This window comes from Prionailurus viverrinus, chromosome D3, assembly GCF_022837055.1.
Source record: "Prionailurus viverrinus isolate Anna chromosome D3, UM_Priviv_1.0, whole genome shotgun sequence".
Taxonomy (NCBI): Eukaryota; Metazoa; Chordata; class Mammalia; order Carnivora; family Felidae; genus Prionailurus; species Prionailurus viverrinus.
Genome location: NC_062572.1, coordinates 9,527,273 through 9,544,374, shown reverse-complemented (window position 1 = coordinate 9,544,374; position 17,102 = coordinate 9,527,273). Strand labels below are relative to the sequence as shown.

The 17,102-nt window shown below is 38.3% G+C and overlaps 1 protein-coding gene across 13 annotated transcripts in view; it reads left to right on the top strand.

Annotated features, from left to right (window-relative positions):
- The window catches only part of ATXN2 (ataxin 2), a 127,774-nt gene that overhangs the window by 34,260 nt on the left and 76,412 nt on the right, over positions 1–17,102 (top strand). For 12 of the 13 annotated variants that reach the window (XR_007145848.1, XR_007145846.1, XR_007145847.1 and 9 more), the window contains exons 3-5: positions 1,012–1,071; positions 1,567–1,638; positions 2,191–2,341. The exons of the other annotated variant lie outside the window; for it this stretch is intronic. Coding sequence is in view for 8 of the 12 variants with exons in the window: in XM_047828038.1 (XP_047683994.1) it covers positions 1,012–1,071; positions 1,567–1,638; positions 2,191–2,341 (283 nt within the window). In the remaining 4 variants the exon portion in view is untranslated. The remainder of the gene's footprint in view (positions 1–1,011; positions 1,072–1,566; positions 1,639–2,190; positions 2,342–17,102) is intronic. 13 annotated transcript variants of the gene reach the window in all.

The following is a 17,102-nucleotide window of genomic DNA, read 5'->3' as shown; positions in this document are numbered from 1 at the left end:
ATATGTTGTTTTTTGAGATGATTTTATGTGAAAAATATAAAATTATCTGTTAATAGTATTTTTCTTGCCTAATAAGAAGTTATTTGTTGTTTTATAAATGGCTAAAGGCAAATCTAAATGCGTAATGCCTAAAAAAGATCAATGGAACACCAGGACTGGAGTTGCAGAGTTCTTTGGGTGTTTGGTTTTGAATTAATGTGCTATCTTTTAGTTCCATTTTTCTCCCTTGGAAAGAGCCTTCTGGTTTTAAAATTTAGAACTTTTGGGGCGCCTGGGTGGCGCAGTCGGTTAAGCGTCCGACTTCAGCCAGGTCACGATCTCGCGGTCCGTGAGTTCGAGCCCCGCGTCGGGCTCTGGGCTGATGGCTCGGAGCCTGGAGCCTGTTTCCAATTCTGTGTCTCCCTCTCTCTCTGCCCCTCCCCCGTTCATGCTCTGTCTCTCTCTGTCCCAAAAATAAATAAACGTTGATAAAATTTAGAACTTTTATCAATGAAAAAATCCATGATTGATGGATACGTGCTGAGGGAACATAGTGCAGCGTCTTCTGCAAAAGACCCCTCCACCCCATTTATTTATTTACATATAGTTAAACCTATTTAGTGTACAGGTCTGTGAGTTTTGATGCATACGATTGTGTAACCACCACCACAGTCAAGATAATGGGACATTTCTCTCACTTTGAAAAATCACTCCTGCCACTTTGTAGTGAACCCTCCTCCCTTTACTCCCCAATATTTGTGGTTTTGTCTTTTCTCATATATGGAAGTTCACTTTTGCCTTTTTGTGTCATGTATAGTCAAAACATTGTTAGATGGTATGACTGATTTCTTTTGAAAACTTAAGCCTCTGTTCTCTAAGGAAACAAAAGATTGTAGTAAAGTAAATCTTTCTTTAATGCACGTAAGGTATTATAAAGCTAACTAAACATTTTGTAACAAATTAAATGTTAACTCTAATATGTATACACAAGGATAAATACTGATGGCTAATATTTTTTTCTTAAAATTCCAGATTTCTTTTGATGGAATCTATGCAAATATGAGGATGGTTCATATACTTACATCAGTTGTTGTAAGTTACCAGATTATTGGGGAGAGACTGCCTGGCGCGTAGTGCAATAAAGTAATTTCATGGTGTTGAAATGTAGATGAATGATTCTCACAGTATCATTTCTTAGGTCACAATCAGGATTATTTAGAAAAAACAGAACTCCATCCAAGCTATCGTGACTCACTATAAAAGCATTCTTGTTAACCCTACTATGTACAAAATAATAGTAGTAGATGATTGTCTTTAGTGCATTATTTTGTCACTTAATAGAACCAGAGTCAGAAATACTTAACTTCAGTATTTAAATTCATACTGCAAACTCTGAGCAGGGCCTCCTGAGGAATTTTGAGAATTCAGTGTATTGTTAATGTTTTAAAATTTTTTATTGTTCTATCAGTAGATACCTAATATGTTGAATGAAGCCTGATGAGCTATATAAAAAATAAAATGAAAGCAACTGTCCCTCGAGACTGGCTAGCACACTGTTTCTTTGATAAATTAATTGTATGTTTTTAGGGATCCAAATGTGAAGTACAAGTGAAAAACGGAGGTATATATGAAGGAGTTTTTAAAACCTACAGTCCTAAGGTAATTTTTACTCTTTTCTCTTTTTGTTGAATGTAAAACCCCATGAATCATCAACTGCTGTATGTTTGTATGGCTTCCTGACAGTGTCTGTTAGTTTCTGGTTTAATAATTTATAGTTCTGATGTGGACATGTTTGTCACATTTTCACGTTTAGTTACTTTACCACTTAGATTTTGCTCTTCGGTTTCAAATACTGATTATTTTATAAACTATTTTGTATAATCAAACTTGCTTTGTGGGCTTATTACAGTATCTTGACCTTTTCAAGCATTGTGGTCCTGAAGAGGGATTGAGTGGTTCATTATTCTATTCTTTATCACCATTAGTTTACTTAAGACAGACTATGGTAGCAGGGACCAACTTGTAGGTGAGAAGTATTTTGAATCATGGAATAGATAATAGGTCATATTTCTGAGAAAAAGGTATGATTATAAGATTCTCTTGAGATAGATTATTTTTGTCAAGGGCATTTAAGAAATAGTACCTTGATATGCTGAAGAATTCTTATATTTTATAAGTGTTTTGAATATTTACTCATGCTTCTCATTTTAGTGTGATTTGGTACTTGATGCTGCACATGAGAAAAGTATGGAATCCAGTTCGGGGCCAAAACGTGAAGAAATAATGGAGAGTATTTTGTTCAAGTGTTCAGACTTTGTTGTGGTACAGTTTAAAGACATGGACTCCAGTTATGCAAGAAGAGGTGAATTTTGATTTCCTAAATATGTGTCATGGTTTATAAGATTTATTCAAACAAAGACTTTATGCATTGATTATACAGACTTTTTTTTTTTTTTTTTTTTTAAGAGTAACCTGATTAGGACAAATGGGAATTTTAATGCATTTTTGTTGGAAAATATTTAAAACTTCAGAGGAAGATTCCTTGATACTTTAGGATAAATCATGAGAGTTTGTGTTCTGTTAAAGTTTGTAAGGGATTTTCAGTCTATAGTTTCATGGTCAAGAATGCTACTGATTATACTCAACTGAAATTTCTTGTCCCATTTGGCCTTCAGTTCATAAACTTTTCATTTTAAGATGCTTATAAATAACACATATGTAGTTTTATCATGCTTATAGTTCCATAAATGTTATAGTTTTATGACCTGGAAATAGGACTAAGAGAGAACGGGCAGAGAGCTATGGATAGAAAAACAATGTCTTAATGAAGATGAAAAAGATAAGTAGAACATGGGTATTTAAGAAAACATTCAGGAGGGGTGGAGGAGAGGAGAAAATGGGTGATGGGCATCGAGGAGGGCACTTGTTGGGATGAGCACTGGGTGTTACATGTAAGCGATGAACCACAGGAATCTACCCCCAAACCAAGAGTACATCTTACACACTGTGTGTTAGCCAATTTGATAACAAATTATATTAAAAAAATAATAAAACATTCAGAGTATGGGACTGTTTTGAAAAACTAAAAGGGATGACATAGTTATATTAAAATTTAGTCCATTTCAAATGTCCATTGAGGAGGAAAATACGGGAATTACTGTTAGTCATTTGGAGAGTATATGCGGTGCTGAGTGTTTAGTATCACATTGAAAGGCTCTTGGCAATTTTGAACTTGGCTCTAACCTTTTTTTTTAATGTTTATTTTTTTTTAATTTATTTAAAAAAAAATTTTTTTTTTCAACGTTTATTTATTTTTGGAACAGAGAGAGACAGAGCATGAACGGGCGAGGGGCAGAGAGAGAGGGAGACACAGAATCAGAAACAGGCTCCAGGCTCTGAGCCGTCAGCCCAGAGCCCGACGCGGGGCTCGAACTCCCGGACCGCGAGATCGTGACCTGGCTGAAGTCGGACGCTTAACCGACTGCGCCACCCAGGCGCCCCTTTAATGTTTATTTTTGAGAGGGAGTGTGAGACAGCGAGAGCGCATGCACACAAATGGGGGAGGGGTAGAGAGAGAGAGGGAGACACAGAATCTGTAGCACGCTCTGAGCTGACAGCCGAAGTGGGGCTCGAACTCACAAACTGTGAAATCATGACCTGAGCTGAAGTAGGACGCTTAATCGACTGAGCCACCCAGGGGTCCCTTGGCTGAAAAATTCTTAAATTGATTTTTTCTGGTCAGATTCTGTAGTCAATTCCATTGTGAGTTGTAACTCCCCACGGTTTTTGATTTTCATCATTCAGCTGTTTTTGTTGCGCTCATTTTTCTGCATTGTTTTTTAGAAATTACAAGCCACCAGAAAGTTAAAGCCTTTCCTTTGGACCTCTTAAGGTTCTCACCTATAGTTAGCTTGTTTTTTCAGAAGCTAGCAGTGCTAGGTACCTGTAACAGTTTGCAGTGCTGGAGAAAGCACTGTGTTCTGTTTTTGTACCTTCTCAAATGTCTGTGTCTCTGATTTACAACTCTTTGTCTAAGAGTCCTTCAATGGCCCATACAAGGAAACAAGTCTTTTTTTCGTTGCTGCCTTTGGAGTTGATCTTATTTATGCCTAGGACCACAAAATTATATTTATGCTTATACTGTTGAAGTATTTCACTGTTTTAAATTTAAAAATTGACTTTGGATAATAAGCTGAAAGGGAAAATACAGTTTTAGTTGAATCTAGTAGTACATAGCACTCTGGAAAAAGTATTGGTCACAACAACAACAAAATGTTCCTTACTCTGTTGGGTACCAGGCCATTTAGCTAATAGCCATTTACAATACGCTTTGTCTTTTGTTCTTAAAGTGAATTAGCATTTCCTAAATTTGGAAAGATAAATGTTACTTGGAAATATCTGTGGCATCCCATTCTTTGATCCTCTTCAAAATTAATGTCTTAAATTTTTTATTTTATTTTATTATTTTATCATGTCTTTATTTCTTAGGTAATTTGTGTTCATTGTAGAAAGCCAAGAAAAAAGATCAGAGTAACAACTTTGACACTATTCAGTACACTCATAACGGGATGGATGTATTTTGCTATATACATAAAAATATAGTTTTCTTGATGAGGACATCCCATAGTGGAGTAATTTCAGGTATTTTATTTAAAGACTGTAGTGGTTTAGTGAATTACACAATTGTGTCCAGTGCATGGTATCCTGAAAATAGTATTAAGTCATGTGTTGAGGATTTCAGGTCCCTCTCTCTCTCTCTCTTCTTTTTTTAAACATTCATTTAAGAGAGAAAGACAGTGTGAGTGGGGGAGGGGCAGAGAGAGGGAGACACAGAATCTGAAGCAGGCTCCAGGCTCTGAGCTTGTTAGCACAGAGCCCAGCGTGGGGCTTGAACTCATGAGCTGTGGGATCATGACCTGAGCTGAAGTCGGACGCTTAACCCACTGAACCACCCAGGTGCCCGAAGGATTTCAGGTCTCTTAAGCCAGATTCTTAATACTGTCCTGGAAGATAGTATTAATACTATCCTTGCCCTCTATAAATATTATTTTGGAGATGCTATTAGTATAGAAAAAACTTGTTAGGGTAATTAATTGGCATGGTTCATTAATTACAAAAAATTAAGACATGATTAAGTAACTTGGTAAAGTGAAGACACAAACCTAGCAGCTTCTAACCCCCCAACTCATGTTCTTGAACACTGTACTATTGTGACATAAATTATGTGGTCTCATTTGTTGTTTAGCTTAGTCAGAATAAGCCTGCATTTACCTTAAGGGATTTCCCCACAAAGCCAAAAGTAAACAAAATTCCTGTATAGTATAAATATGCAGATTATTCAAGATTCTTTTCTTTTTAAAATCTTTGGCTTTATTTTTGGGGAAACTTTTAAAAGTTAAGTTAGTATGGCTTTTAACTTCTTAATTCTGACTACTGATTTTAGTAAGTTTTTTTGTTTTACTAGGTTTTTAAAGTTGTCACATTTGTACACATATGCAAGGGAATAAAAGGCCTAGAAATAATTGATCTGTTTTTTATGATATGATGGGTAAGTTTCATGTGATCTCTTTTTTTTTTTTTTAAAGCTTTTTTTTTTTTTTTTAACATTTATTTATTTTTGGGGCAGAGAGAGACAGAGCATGAACGGGGGAAGGGCAGAGAGAGAGGGAGACACAGAATCGGAAACAGGCTCCAGGCTCCGAGCCATCAGCCCAGAGCCCGACGCGGGGCTCGAACTCACAGACCGCGAGATCGTGACCTGGCTGAAGTCGGACGATTAACCGACTGCGCCACCCAGGCGCCCCTCATGTGATCTCTTGAATGCTATACATGTTACCAGTTTGAGTTGTGGGCAAAATGAAGAGTAACTCTGCATTTTGTAAGCTGTGGATTCCTTTTGCACACCCACAATTAGACCGTCAGGTTATCACTGGAAAATTAGTGTGTGTATTATCCGTTATCTGAATTCCATTGCAGACAGGTATGGGATGCTCTTATTTTCCCCTCTTCATTTTGCTATTTTGTAGGGCATTCAGCTGCTTTTTGTCTCTGCATCTTTCTACTTTGGAATTGGCGTATGATCTCTACTCATTTTTTACTTTTCCTGTTTCCAGTTTTCCTTTCTCACTTGATTTTCTCCTTCATTCTCTTTCTGCTTTTTCTTTTGCTGCCTTTCTCATATTTTGCTCTTTAATATCTCAACTACATTTTAGTTCTGGCTGCTCGTCTTTCTTCATTCTCCTAACTTACGCTTCTTTCTACTGCTTCATTTCCTTAAAAGCGTTCTCAGTCTAGAGAACAGGGGCCAGCAAACTTCAGGCCTGTAGGCCACATTCACTCATTGGTAAATAAAGTTTTATTGTAACACAATATACCTGCTTATTTTTGTGCTGTGTGTGGCTGCTTTCATGCTACAGGGATAGAGTTGAGTGGTTGGAATAAGAGACTATATGGCTTGCAATGCCAAACAGTATTTATTACCTGGTCCTTTACAAAAACATCTTGCCAATTCTTGTTCTAGATCTTTTTTCCTGCTACATTTGGTCTGTTAGGGCTGATCAGAAATACGTACTGTATTGTCTTTGGTGAAATAACATAGAATATACTTTGTCTCTAAACTCATGCTTTGACTCTAATCTAATATTGTGTAATTTCATTAATTCCTTATTTGTGACCATTCGAATTGGATTTAGTTTGAAGAATCACTTTCTTTCCAGCTCTTTTGTCACAATAAGTGAAAAATCACATATGAGAAAATTAAGTTACTGGCAATGATCTCCATCCTCAACTATTTGCCCCCTCCCTTACCTACACCTTTATCTTCCCCTTGCCATCATTACTCTCTTTCCTTTGGTTTTAGTAGGTGGGATATTTCACTTCCTGTTCAATCTCAACTCCTCCAGTCATGCTTTTGACTGTGTTCCACCATTCCTGGGTTCTTGATCTTTTCTGTCACCTCTGTTTCCAGACTCTTCAACCTCTTCCTCTCTAGTTGCTCCTTCGCTTTAGCCCAAAAACCTATTCAAGTCCCTCTGTTCCTGAAAAGAATTCCTTTTTGTCCTGGACTCTTCTTACTTACTATCCTGTCTTCCTTTCTTACTCAAACTTCTTGACTCTTAGTTTCTACGTACTCATCGCATGGTAATCTGCCTTTTATATTCACAACTTACAAGCTTCTGGGGCTACCAGTAACGCCTCATTCATAGGTCCTCTGTACTCTTTTTCAGACTTAATATTGATTTTGGCACTGTTGATTTCGTCCTTCGGAAAGCTGCTCTTCTGTTTCTCATGTGTTTTATTCATCATTCCTTCTGTGCTCATTCTTGGGCTTTATATCTGTTAAAGTGCTCTTAAATGTGTTTGTGTTCCCAGTGTTTGTTTCTTAGCCCACTGCTCTTACCGTGTATCAGTTGTTTTATACTCTGCTAATTTCAGTTACCATATATAAGCCTATTGCCAACATCTTTGTATATTGCCTTTACACCACGTTGTATTATAATTACGTTTCTCCCCTATTATACTTTGAGCTTTGTAGAATTTTTTTTAATCCTTAGAGCCTAGTATAGTATTTCTGTGCATAGGATAGGCACAATTGTAAGTGTCTGTTTTGAGTGAATGAAATTAGGACTTACACATACTTAAAAAAAAACCAAACAACTATTTTATGTAAAGAGTGAGAAAACTATGGGGCGCCTGGGTGGCGCAGTCGGTTAAGCGTCCGACTTCAGCCAGTTCACTATCTCGCGGTCCGTGAGTTCGAGCCCCGCGTCGGGCTCTGGGCTGATGGCTCAGAGCCTGGAGCCTGCTTCAGATTCTGTGCCTCCCTCTCTATCTGACCCTCCCCTGCTCATGCTCTCTCTCTCTCTGTCTCAAAAATAAATAAATGTTAAAAAAAAAAAAAGAGTGAGAAAACTAGAAGCAGTCTTACATATACAGCCTGCCAGCAGATACTTATTGAGCTCTGGATTGTGTTCGTTGCTGTGCTTGTTGCTATAGACAGTACAGAGAAATTCAAGACTTAATCTATTTTGGGTCCCTTTTGAGAACTTAGTGAAACTGTATACCCTCACCCTAGAAAAAACTGTGCACATGGACTTTTACACTTAATTCTGTAGTGTTCACAGTTCCCTAGGGAGTTCATGTACTCCATATTAAGAAGCTCCGCTCCAGGCATTTTCACAGTTGGAGATACCAAGGCACGTGAAGGAATTCAAGAAAAGTGGAATGTTAAAATTAGTGGCATTGAATTCCAAATAGAGTTCAGAGACATGAAGAATTGTATTGGTTGTAGCAGTTGGAAGAAGTTGGACTGTGAATGTGTGATAAAAGGGTAGTGAGAAAGTCATACAGATTACTTTATTCTGGTGTGGCACTATTGTGTTCTCATGTGGTTGTCCTGTAGCTCTATAGGGCAAGGTCCTACGAGTAACAGAGAATTGTCTCTTCTGAAGGGCATGATATTAGGAATGCCATGTCAGTTATATCTAAGAAGAGACAAATCTCAGCTGGCTATGACCTGGGAAGACTTAAATTCTGAGGATCAATTTAAATGTGCTCTGAATTCATTCGTGGGTGGTGTTCTAGTAGGGCAGTAGGCTCTGTAGATGGGCAGGAGGTGCTAATGTTGGACAGGCAAGCAGCTGTAAAGTTGAACAAGTGCTCAAGATCAACAGCCTGCCCTGTGGCAGGAGGGAGGGTAGGCCCTGTGGTGGGTAGGCAGATGGGGTGATGGATAAGCAGGTGGTCTTGGCCGGGGGCTATCCAAGGAACTGTGCAGGAAAGCACTGTAAAGAAGTTGGTGTGGGCCTGTGGGCTTTGGACTAGTTTTTTTTTTTTTTTTTTTCAACGTTTATTTATTTTTGGGACAGAGAGAGACAGAGCATGAACGGGGGAGGGGCAGAGAGAGAGGGAGACACAGAATCGGAAACAGGCTCCAGGCTCTGAGCCATCAGCCCAGAGCCCGACGCGGGGCTCGAACTCACGGACCGCGAGATTGTGACCTGGCTGAAGTCGGACGCTTAACCGACTGCGCCACCCAGGCACCCCTTGGATTAGTTTTTTAGTGAGCCTGCTGAGTAACTGTTTTAATACCCTTCTGTTAAAACTGAACCATTAGAGAGTTTACTGTTTCAGCTTTGCTGTGGGCTAGTGAGAGAAGGATGTATGTCCATACTGGGGCCAAGTAGTTAAGTGGAAACTCGCATTTACTGAGGCCAGTATGGAGATTTATACAGAGGTTATTGAGTTTAAAAAAAAATATATATATATACATATATATATATATATATATATATATATATATATATATATATAGTGGAACAGGTGATAAAAACAAACATACAGTAGAACAGGTGATAAACAGATATAGTAGAACGGGTGATGAAACACTAAATGGAATAGTTTGAAGTACAATAGGGAAATATTGCATGTTTATTAAAATATCTGATTTATTAAAATTTCATTTCTTTATATGTTTTTAGAGCATATGGAAACTCTGCTGTATTCTTCCATGTGTATGCCAAGGTCAAAACAATAATTCTTCATTTATTAAAAACAAAATAGGGGCACCTGGGTGGGCTCAGTTGGTTAAGTGTTCGACTCTTGGTTTCAGCTCAGGTCATGATCTCACAGTTTGTGAGTTCAGGCCCCACATTGGGCTCTGTGCTGACAGTGCAGAGCTTGCTTGGGATTCTGTTTCTCTCCCCCTCTTTCTCTGCCCCTCTTGTGCTCACACACGCTCTTTCTCTCTCTCTCACAATAAATAAACAAACTAAAATAAATAAGTAAAAATAAAAAGCTAACAAAACCACTAGAATAAAATAGGATTTTATTTAGATAAACAAAATAAAAATATTGTTTAGTACTAGTAAGAGGAAGGTCTGACTTAAGATACATATGGACATTACTGGTCACTGTTCAACATCATTAATCAGCTACTGATATAAAAGGAGAACATTCTCAATAGGAACAGAACTTAGAAGAATGTAGAGACAAACATAGTACATGTGAATAGGCTGAAGATTTTTTATGAAAACACTACTGAAGGACATAAAAGATTTTACTAAATGGAGAAAACGTGCCGTACGTTGAATGGAAATATGTAACACTTGAAAGTTGTCTTTTTTCCTCAATGTAATCGCTAAAGATAACATCTCTATCTTTATAGAAAGTGAGAAAATGATTCTTACGTTTATAAGGTAACATTTATTAACAGAAGAATTTGGGAAAATTTTTTCTACAAGACTCATGAAGGGAGGACTTGCCCTACCAAACATTAAAATGTATTAGCATTAAAACATAGTTGTCATAGTGGCAAAAAAATAGAGAATCTAAAACAGAGGAAATTCATATGGGTGTTTTGTTAATATATGATAAAGATAACACTTTAAATCTGTGGTAAAGGTGGATTATTTAGGAAATGGTGTTGGTACAGTTGGGGGGAATTAGATGCCTATTTCATACCCATCATCAAAATAAACCCTAAATGGTTAAAAAGAAGTAATTAAAAAAACCCCATCATGTAGAAATTCGAGAGCAAATTTGTGAATTTATATCATTTTGAGATGGGGAAGGACGTTACAAGCATGACCACCAAAGCAAAAATTTTTGCAAGACTTAGATGTGTCTAAAAGTATCATAAATTTTAGAAGACATGAGGGGTGCCTGGGTGGCTCAGTCGGTTAAGCATCCGACTCTTAATCTCAGCTCAGGTCTTGATCTTGGGGCCATGAGTTTAAGTCCCGCATCAGGTTCTGGGCTGACAGCTCAGAGCCTGGATCCTGCTTCGGATTCTGGTCTCCCTCTCTCTCTGCCCCTTCCTCTCTCACACTGTCTCTCTCTTAAAAATAAATAAACATTAAAAAAAAAAAAATTAAAAAAAATTTTAGAAGACATGCTGCAAACTGGGGAAAATCGAATAAAAGAAGTTTTACAGATGGCCAGTACACGTATGGAAAGGTAGTCCACCTCACTGGTAATCAAAGAAGTGCAGTTTCAAAGTAATAACGATTTTTAATCTGTCAGCTTGCTAAATGGGAAAAGTGAGCAAGATTAATTACCGGCACATGATAGACAGTCAGAAAACAACTTACACTCTGTTAGTGGGGACCGTTTAAGTCAAAACAAGTAGCATTTTTGAGCTGTCTAGTAGGTAATTCAAATAAGTCCAGGAAGACAGTTTACTTGGAAGTATTCTGTAATGCTGGTATACCCAGTTAGTTACTGTCTGCTTTTAGTTTTATTTTTTCTCTTGCTCTGTACGGTCTCCGTTAGGTCTCAGGAATAGCACATATGTAAAAAGTAGTAATAAAGCAGGACAGTGAGGGAATGTGGATAAATGATCTGCATTTTAATTTCTATTCCATTTGACTGTAAATAGAAATTGCTTTTTTACCCAGATCAAGAGAGTTTTAAGAGCATGTGCACTTGAACAGTTGTTCTAATTTACATAAGGACAGTTTATATATTTGCCAACGAAACAGAAAGGTGTTTGTACAGCTGTAAGAATTGGAATTAGTTTTATTTACCAACTTTTTCTTTATTTCTCAACACTTCGCTGTAAAATTAAGTTGTTAAAAGAATATTGAATAGTAATGGCAGTTCAGTTCCCAAATTGTTTTTTTGCTTCCTGAACATTTCTGAATTTACTCCCCCCCCCCCCCCCAGGTTTTCGACAAAATCTTTCTTTCCATTTTCCTTTCTCTCTCTTTAACTTTTGAGATGAAAACAGTACCTTTTGTAAAAAAAAAAAAAAAAAAAAAAAAAAAAAATTGCTCTAACAGTGATTAGACCCGTTTCATTCTTTCTGATGGCAGAGATTAAAGACTCCTCCTCCCCTGTCAAAATGGAGCTCTGAACCAGGAGCCTAATGAAGAAGCTGAAAACTGTGTCACCATCCTGATACCCCACTCCACAAAGTATCTTTCTATTGGCATCTTGTTAGAGTTTCTTTTGATCTCTTTTGGAGATAATATGAGAAATAGAAATGTTGCATTCTGTGGAATCTATCACCTCAAGTTTTAAGCGAAACAAGCCTTACGTAGTGGGTTTCCATTTTATCTAGTTCTGTGTTATATTTATCGCGCTTTGCTGTAGAATCTGGTGTGCATTTGATTGTGTGGAGTCTTGACTATTGATATTCATTTAGATCTTTTCAAAATTTATTTATTTTATAAGAGAGAGAACACAAGCACGAAACAGCAGGGGAGGGGCAGAGAGAAAGGGAGAGAGAGAATCCCAAGCAGGTTCCACGCTGTCAGCACAGCCCATCTCAGGGCTTGAACTCACAAACCATGAGATCTGACCGGAGCCAAAACCGAGAGTTGGATGCTTAACTGACTGAGCCACTCAGGTGCTCCTTCATTTATTTAAAAAAATAAAAAAAATAAAAAATAAATAAAAAATTTTTTTTTTTAATGTTTATTTCTGAGACAGGGAGAGACAGAGCATGAGCGGGGGAGGGCAGAGAGAGACACAGAATCCGAAGCAGACTCCAGGCTCTGAGCTGTCAGCACAGAGCCTGACGCGGGGCCTGAACTCACGAACTGCGAGATCATGACCTGAGCCGAAGTCGGACGCTCAACCGACTGAGCCACCCAGGCGCCCCAGGCGCTCCTTCATTTAGATCTTTCAAAGAAATACGGTTTCTGGGTTTAAATTTTTATTGCTGATGCTTGGTTGATTTTTAAGTCTTCTACAGTAGTGTTTTAAATGGTAAAATTTCTGAAAATTTCAGTCCCATTTTTAATTCTCCATATTTAGATTTTTAAGAAAATTGCTTCTCAAATGTTATGTTACCAGTTGCAGTGTTTTTATGTTATGTAGTGGGTTAGTAAAATTAAGATGAAATATTTTATCTTAAAAATATTTTGCCTGAAGTTTAGAGAATCCAATATACGTTTTATAGAGTTTATTAATCAGGAAAGTAAGAATTGCTTTTTTTTTTTTGAAAAATTTTTAATGTTTGTTATTGAGAGAGAGAGAGAGAGAGAGAGAGAGACAGAGCCTGAGTGGGGGAGGGGCAGAGAGAAAGAGACACAGAATCTGAAGCAGGCTCCAGGCTCCGAGCTGTCAGCACAGAGCCCGACACGGGGCTCGAACCCACAAGCTGTGAGATCATGACCTGAGCTGAAGTCAGACGCTTAACTGAGCCACCCAGGTGCCCCAAGAACTGCTTTTTTAATATATAAGTTGTATATATTTTTCTCTCAGGGATTTAAAAAATATCATAGTACTATAAAATATAATCATTTTATGTAAGAAGAATGTGAGGTTTCTTCATCATTAATGTATTTTGGCATAAATTAGTGTTACATAGAGCTACTGACTCTAAGCACTTTAAGCTTTTGTTCAAATACTGTAGCATCAGAAGCATTTTTTGGGCCATTTATTGTGGAAGCCCTATACCCTGTGCACTTTCTAAATGTTGCATTGATTGAGATTGTCCTGTTTCCTACTTACATTCTAGGCTTATCTATTGGGCTCCATATGTGGGACAGAGACAAATTAAATTGCAAGCTGTGTTTAACAAGAATGGTATTTAGGGTGTGCTGCTGCTGCTGCTGCTGCTTCTAATTTTTAATGTTTATTTATTTTTGAGAGAGAGCGAGCATGAGCAGGGGAGGGGCAGAAAAAGGGGGGGGGGGACAGAGGATCTATACTGGGCTCTGTGCTGACAGCAGAGGGCCCAATGCAGGGCTCAAACTCACGAACTGTGAGATATGACCTGAACGGAAGTCGGACGCTTAACTGACTCAGCCACCCAGGCACCCCAGGGTTTGCCTTTTCATATCAGTTCATTCTTTCCAGACTTTGGTCAAAAGGGTACTTGGGCCAGATCTCAGAAAAGAACAAAAGAAAACGATTTGGGTGGTTTGTTTTCTTTTTTCTTTTTCTTTTTTTGAGAGAGAGAAAGAGAGAAAGAGCACACAAGCTGGGGAAAGGGGGCAAGGGGGAGAGAGAGACAGAGAGAATCTTAAGCAGGCTCTGTGCTCAGTGAGGAGCCCAGTGCAGGGCTCAATCCCATGATCCTGGGATCATGACCTGAGCTGAAATCAAGAGTTGGACACTCAACCACCTGAGTCACCCAGAGGCCCCAGGCTTGGTTTGGTTCTAACTAGAAAACCATAGAGTCTGTTATTTTAATATTTATTAATTTAGTTTTAACACAGTAGGTGATGTTTGGACCGAAACTAAAGACTCCCAACATGATATACTATCCTTTTCCTTGGAGCTGCTTTTTGCTCAGGAAAGAATTTTTTTTTAGGTGGCTTACTGTGTTTCAGAAAGTGTGTTATCGCTGCTTTCTTTCCACTGTATTTGCACTTTTGAAGTTGATACCCTTTAGATCTTACCTGCTGCAGCTTTCTGATAGTCTCCATCTCCATTTTCTTGCTAAGGTTCTGTCATTTTTTCCTTGAGTGGTAAATTTACTTTGAGTTCTGGGACTCAGAAATTTTTATGGAAATCACAGTTAAAAAGTAAGTACTACTCTAGGCCATATAATTTTGTTGTCAGAGAACAGAGAATAATGACTTTTTTTTTCATAGTTGCATATAGTGATCAGTAAGAAGAGACCTCCCCCTGTCTTTTTTTTTTTAAGGCTGCATTTTGAAGTTGTGTAGTCTTTATATTATAAAGTGTGTCGCTATGCTTTTAAGTGGATGACATTCGTTTTCAGTCTTTCCAAGGTAGCTTTTACAGCAATGCAGTCTTTATTTCCATATGAGTAAATGCCATCAGATGCTAAAAGTGAATTATGTCCACAATAAAATCTGATTTATGTAATTTTTCTTTTAAAGGAATTTGAGGCTTTGTAGCCTTGAAGTTTTTCTGATTTTACCATTTGGTTGTCATTTCAATTTTTTTTTTTTTCAGTGTTTATTTATTTTTGGGACAGAGAGAGACAGAGAATGAACGGGGGAGGGGCAGAGAGAGAGGGAGACACAGAATCTGAAACAGGCTCCAGGCTCCGAGCCATCAGCCCAGAGCCTGACGCGGGGCTCGAACTCATGGACCGCGAGATCGTGACTTGGCTGAAGTCGGACGCTTAACCGACTGCGCCACCCAGGCGCCCCTTGGTTGTCATTTCAAAAGAGAAGAAATGACTACAGCCTTAAGACACCAGTTATGATTCAGTTTCTGAGATCAGTAAGCACTGTCTGTAAGAAAGTCTGTATTTTACTACTAGCTTTAAACAAGATAATCTGCAAAGACATTATTTAGGTACTTTATTTCAGGTTAACATAAAACAGATGATAATAGGATCACTGGTTTGATACATTATTACCAGTCAAATGTGCATTCATAGATTTGGATGCAGAGCAATAGGCCTGACAGAATAAGCAGTTGCCTGTTTTGTGACCAGTGTTACTTGAAAGTCGTCAAAATGAATGCCTGTTCAACTAAAGTTAGACAAAAATGAATGTGTTCCTCGCTTGAAACTTTGTTCCTGTTGGTAGTTGTATTATTTTGAACTATCAGTACAGTAGGCATCAAGCCCCAAATCCTGAACACCAGGAAGCTCCTGCTTCTGTGTCATCTCTTGAACTGCGTGCCTGGGTTAAAGTCAGGACATGGCAGTGCAGGGTCCTGACTATCCTGAAGCTTCCCAGAAAGTGTATCTTCTGTCCCCTTTGGCCACATAGTTTTGCCAAGAAGTAAAGATTTATCTATTTAAATACTGGCATTTTCCCTCATTGCTGAGTCACAAGACAGCATTGTGGAAATAAAAGATTTCAAGCCCTGAAATATCTCCAGGTTTTGAGTTGCCTTTTGGTAAGGTAATTTTGGGGAGGGGACCAGGGTGACCTAGTCCTCATTTTTTGGACTGTTGAGAGCAATATTGGATTTTTCTTTCTTTCTTTTTTTTTTTTTTTAAGTTTATTTATTTTTGAGACAGAGAGAGACAGAGCATGAATGGGGGAGGGTCAGAGAGAGAGAGAGGAAGACACAGAAACTGAAACAGGCTCCAGGCTCTGAGCTGTTAGCACAGAGTCCGACGCGGGGCTTGAACTCATGAACTGAGAGATCATGACCTGAGCCGAAGTCGGACGCTTAACTGACTGAGCCACCCAGGCACCCCTTGGATTTTTCTTAATAACAGTTTTATTGATACATAATTCACATACATTATAGTTCGTTTAAATTGCACAATTCAGTTTTTTTTTAGTATATTCGTAGAATCTGTCACTACAGTTAATTTTAGAATATCTTCACTCTGAAAAGCCCCACACCCTTTAGCAGTCAGTCCCTACTTGGTTCCAACCTCCCCAGTCCTGGACGACTACTAATCTTTCTGTCTTTGTGGGTTTGCCCATTGTGGATATTACATAGTAATAGAATCAGAGAAAGGGGCACCTGGGTGGCTCAGTCTGTTAAGCCTCCGACTCTTGGTTTCAACTCCGTTCATGATCTCATGGTTCGTGAGTTCAAGCCCGACATTGGGCTCTGTGCTGACCGTGCAGAACCTGCTTGAGATTCTCTTTCTCCTCTCTCTGCCCCTCCCCTGCTTGTGCTCTCTCTCTCTCTCTCTCAAAATAAATAAATAAACATAAAAAATTTTAAAAAGATAGAGTCATACAATATGTGGCCTTTTGTGACAGGCTTGTTTCACTTAGTATATGTGTTTAAGGTTCATCCATCCACGTATCAGTGACTCTTTTCATTGCCAAATAATAATCCATTGTATGGGTATACTACATTTTTATTGGCATATAAATAACATACAATGTTATATCAATTTCCGGTACCTCACATTGATGTCAACAATTGTGTACATTACCCAGTGCTTGCCATGACAGGTATCGTGTAATCACCATCTGTCCTCATACATTGTTACAATATTATTGACTATATTCCCTGTGCTGTACTTCTCATCTCTGTGACTTATTTTATAACTTGAAGTTTGAGACTCTTAATCCCCTTTATCTATTGTGTGCTTTCCTTACCTCCCCACTGGCAACCACCATTTTGTTCTCTGTGTTTAGCTTTCTGTTTTTTGTAAAAAAAAAAAAAAACAAAAAAAACAAAAACCTTTTTTAATGTTTACTTATTTTTGAGAAAGAGTGAGAGAGAGAGAGAGGGAGGGAGGGGCAGAAGGACAGGGAGACACAGAATCCAAAGCA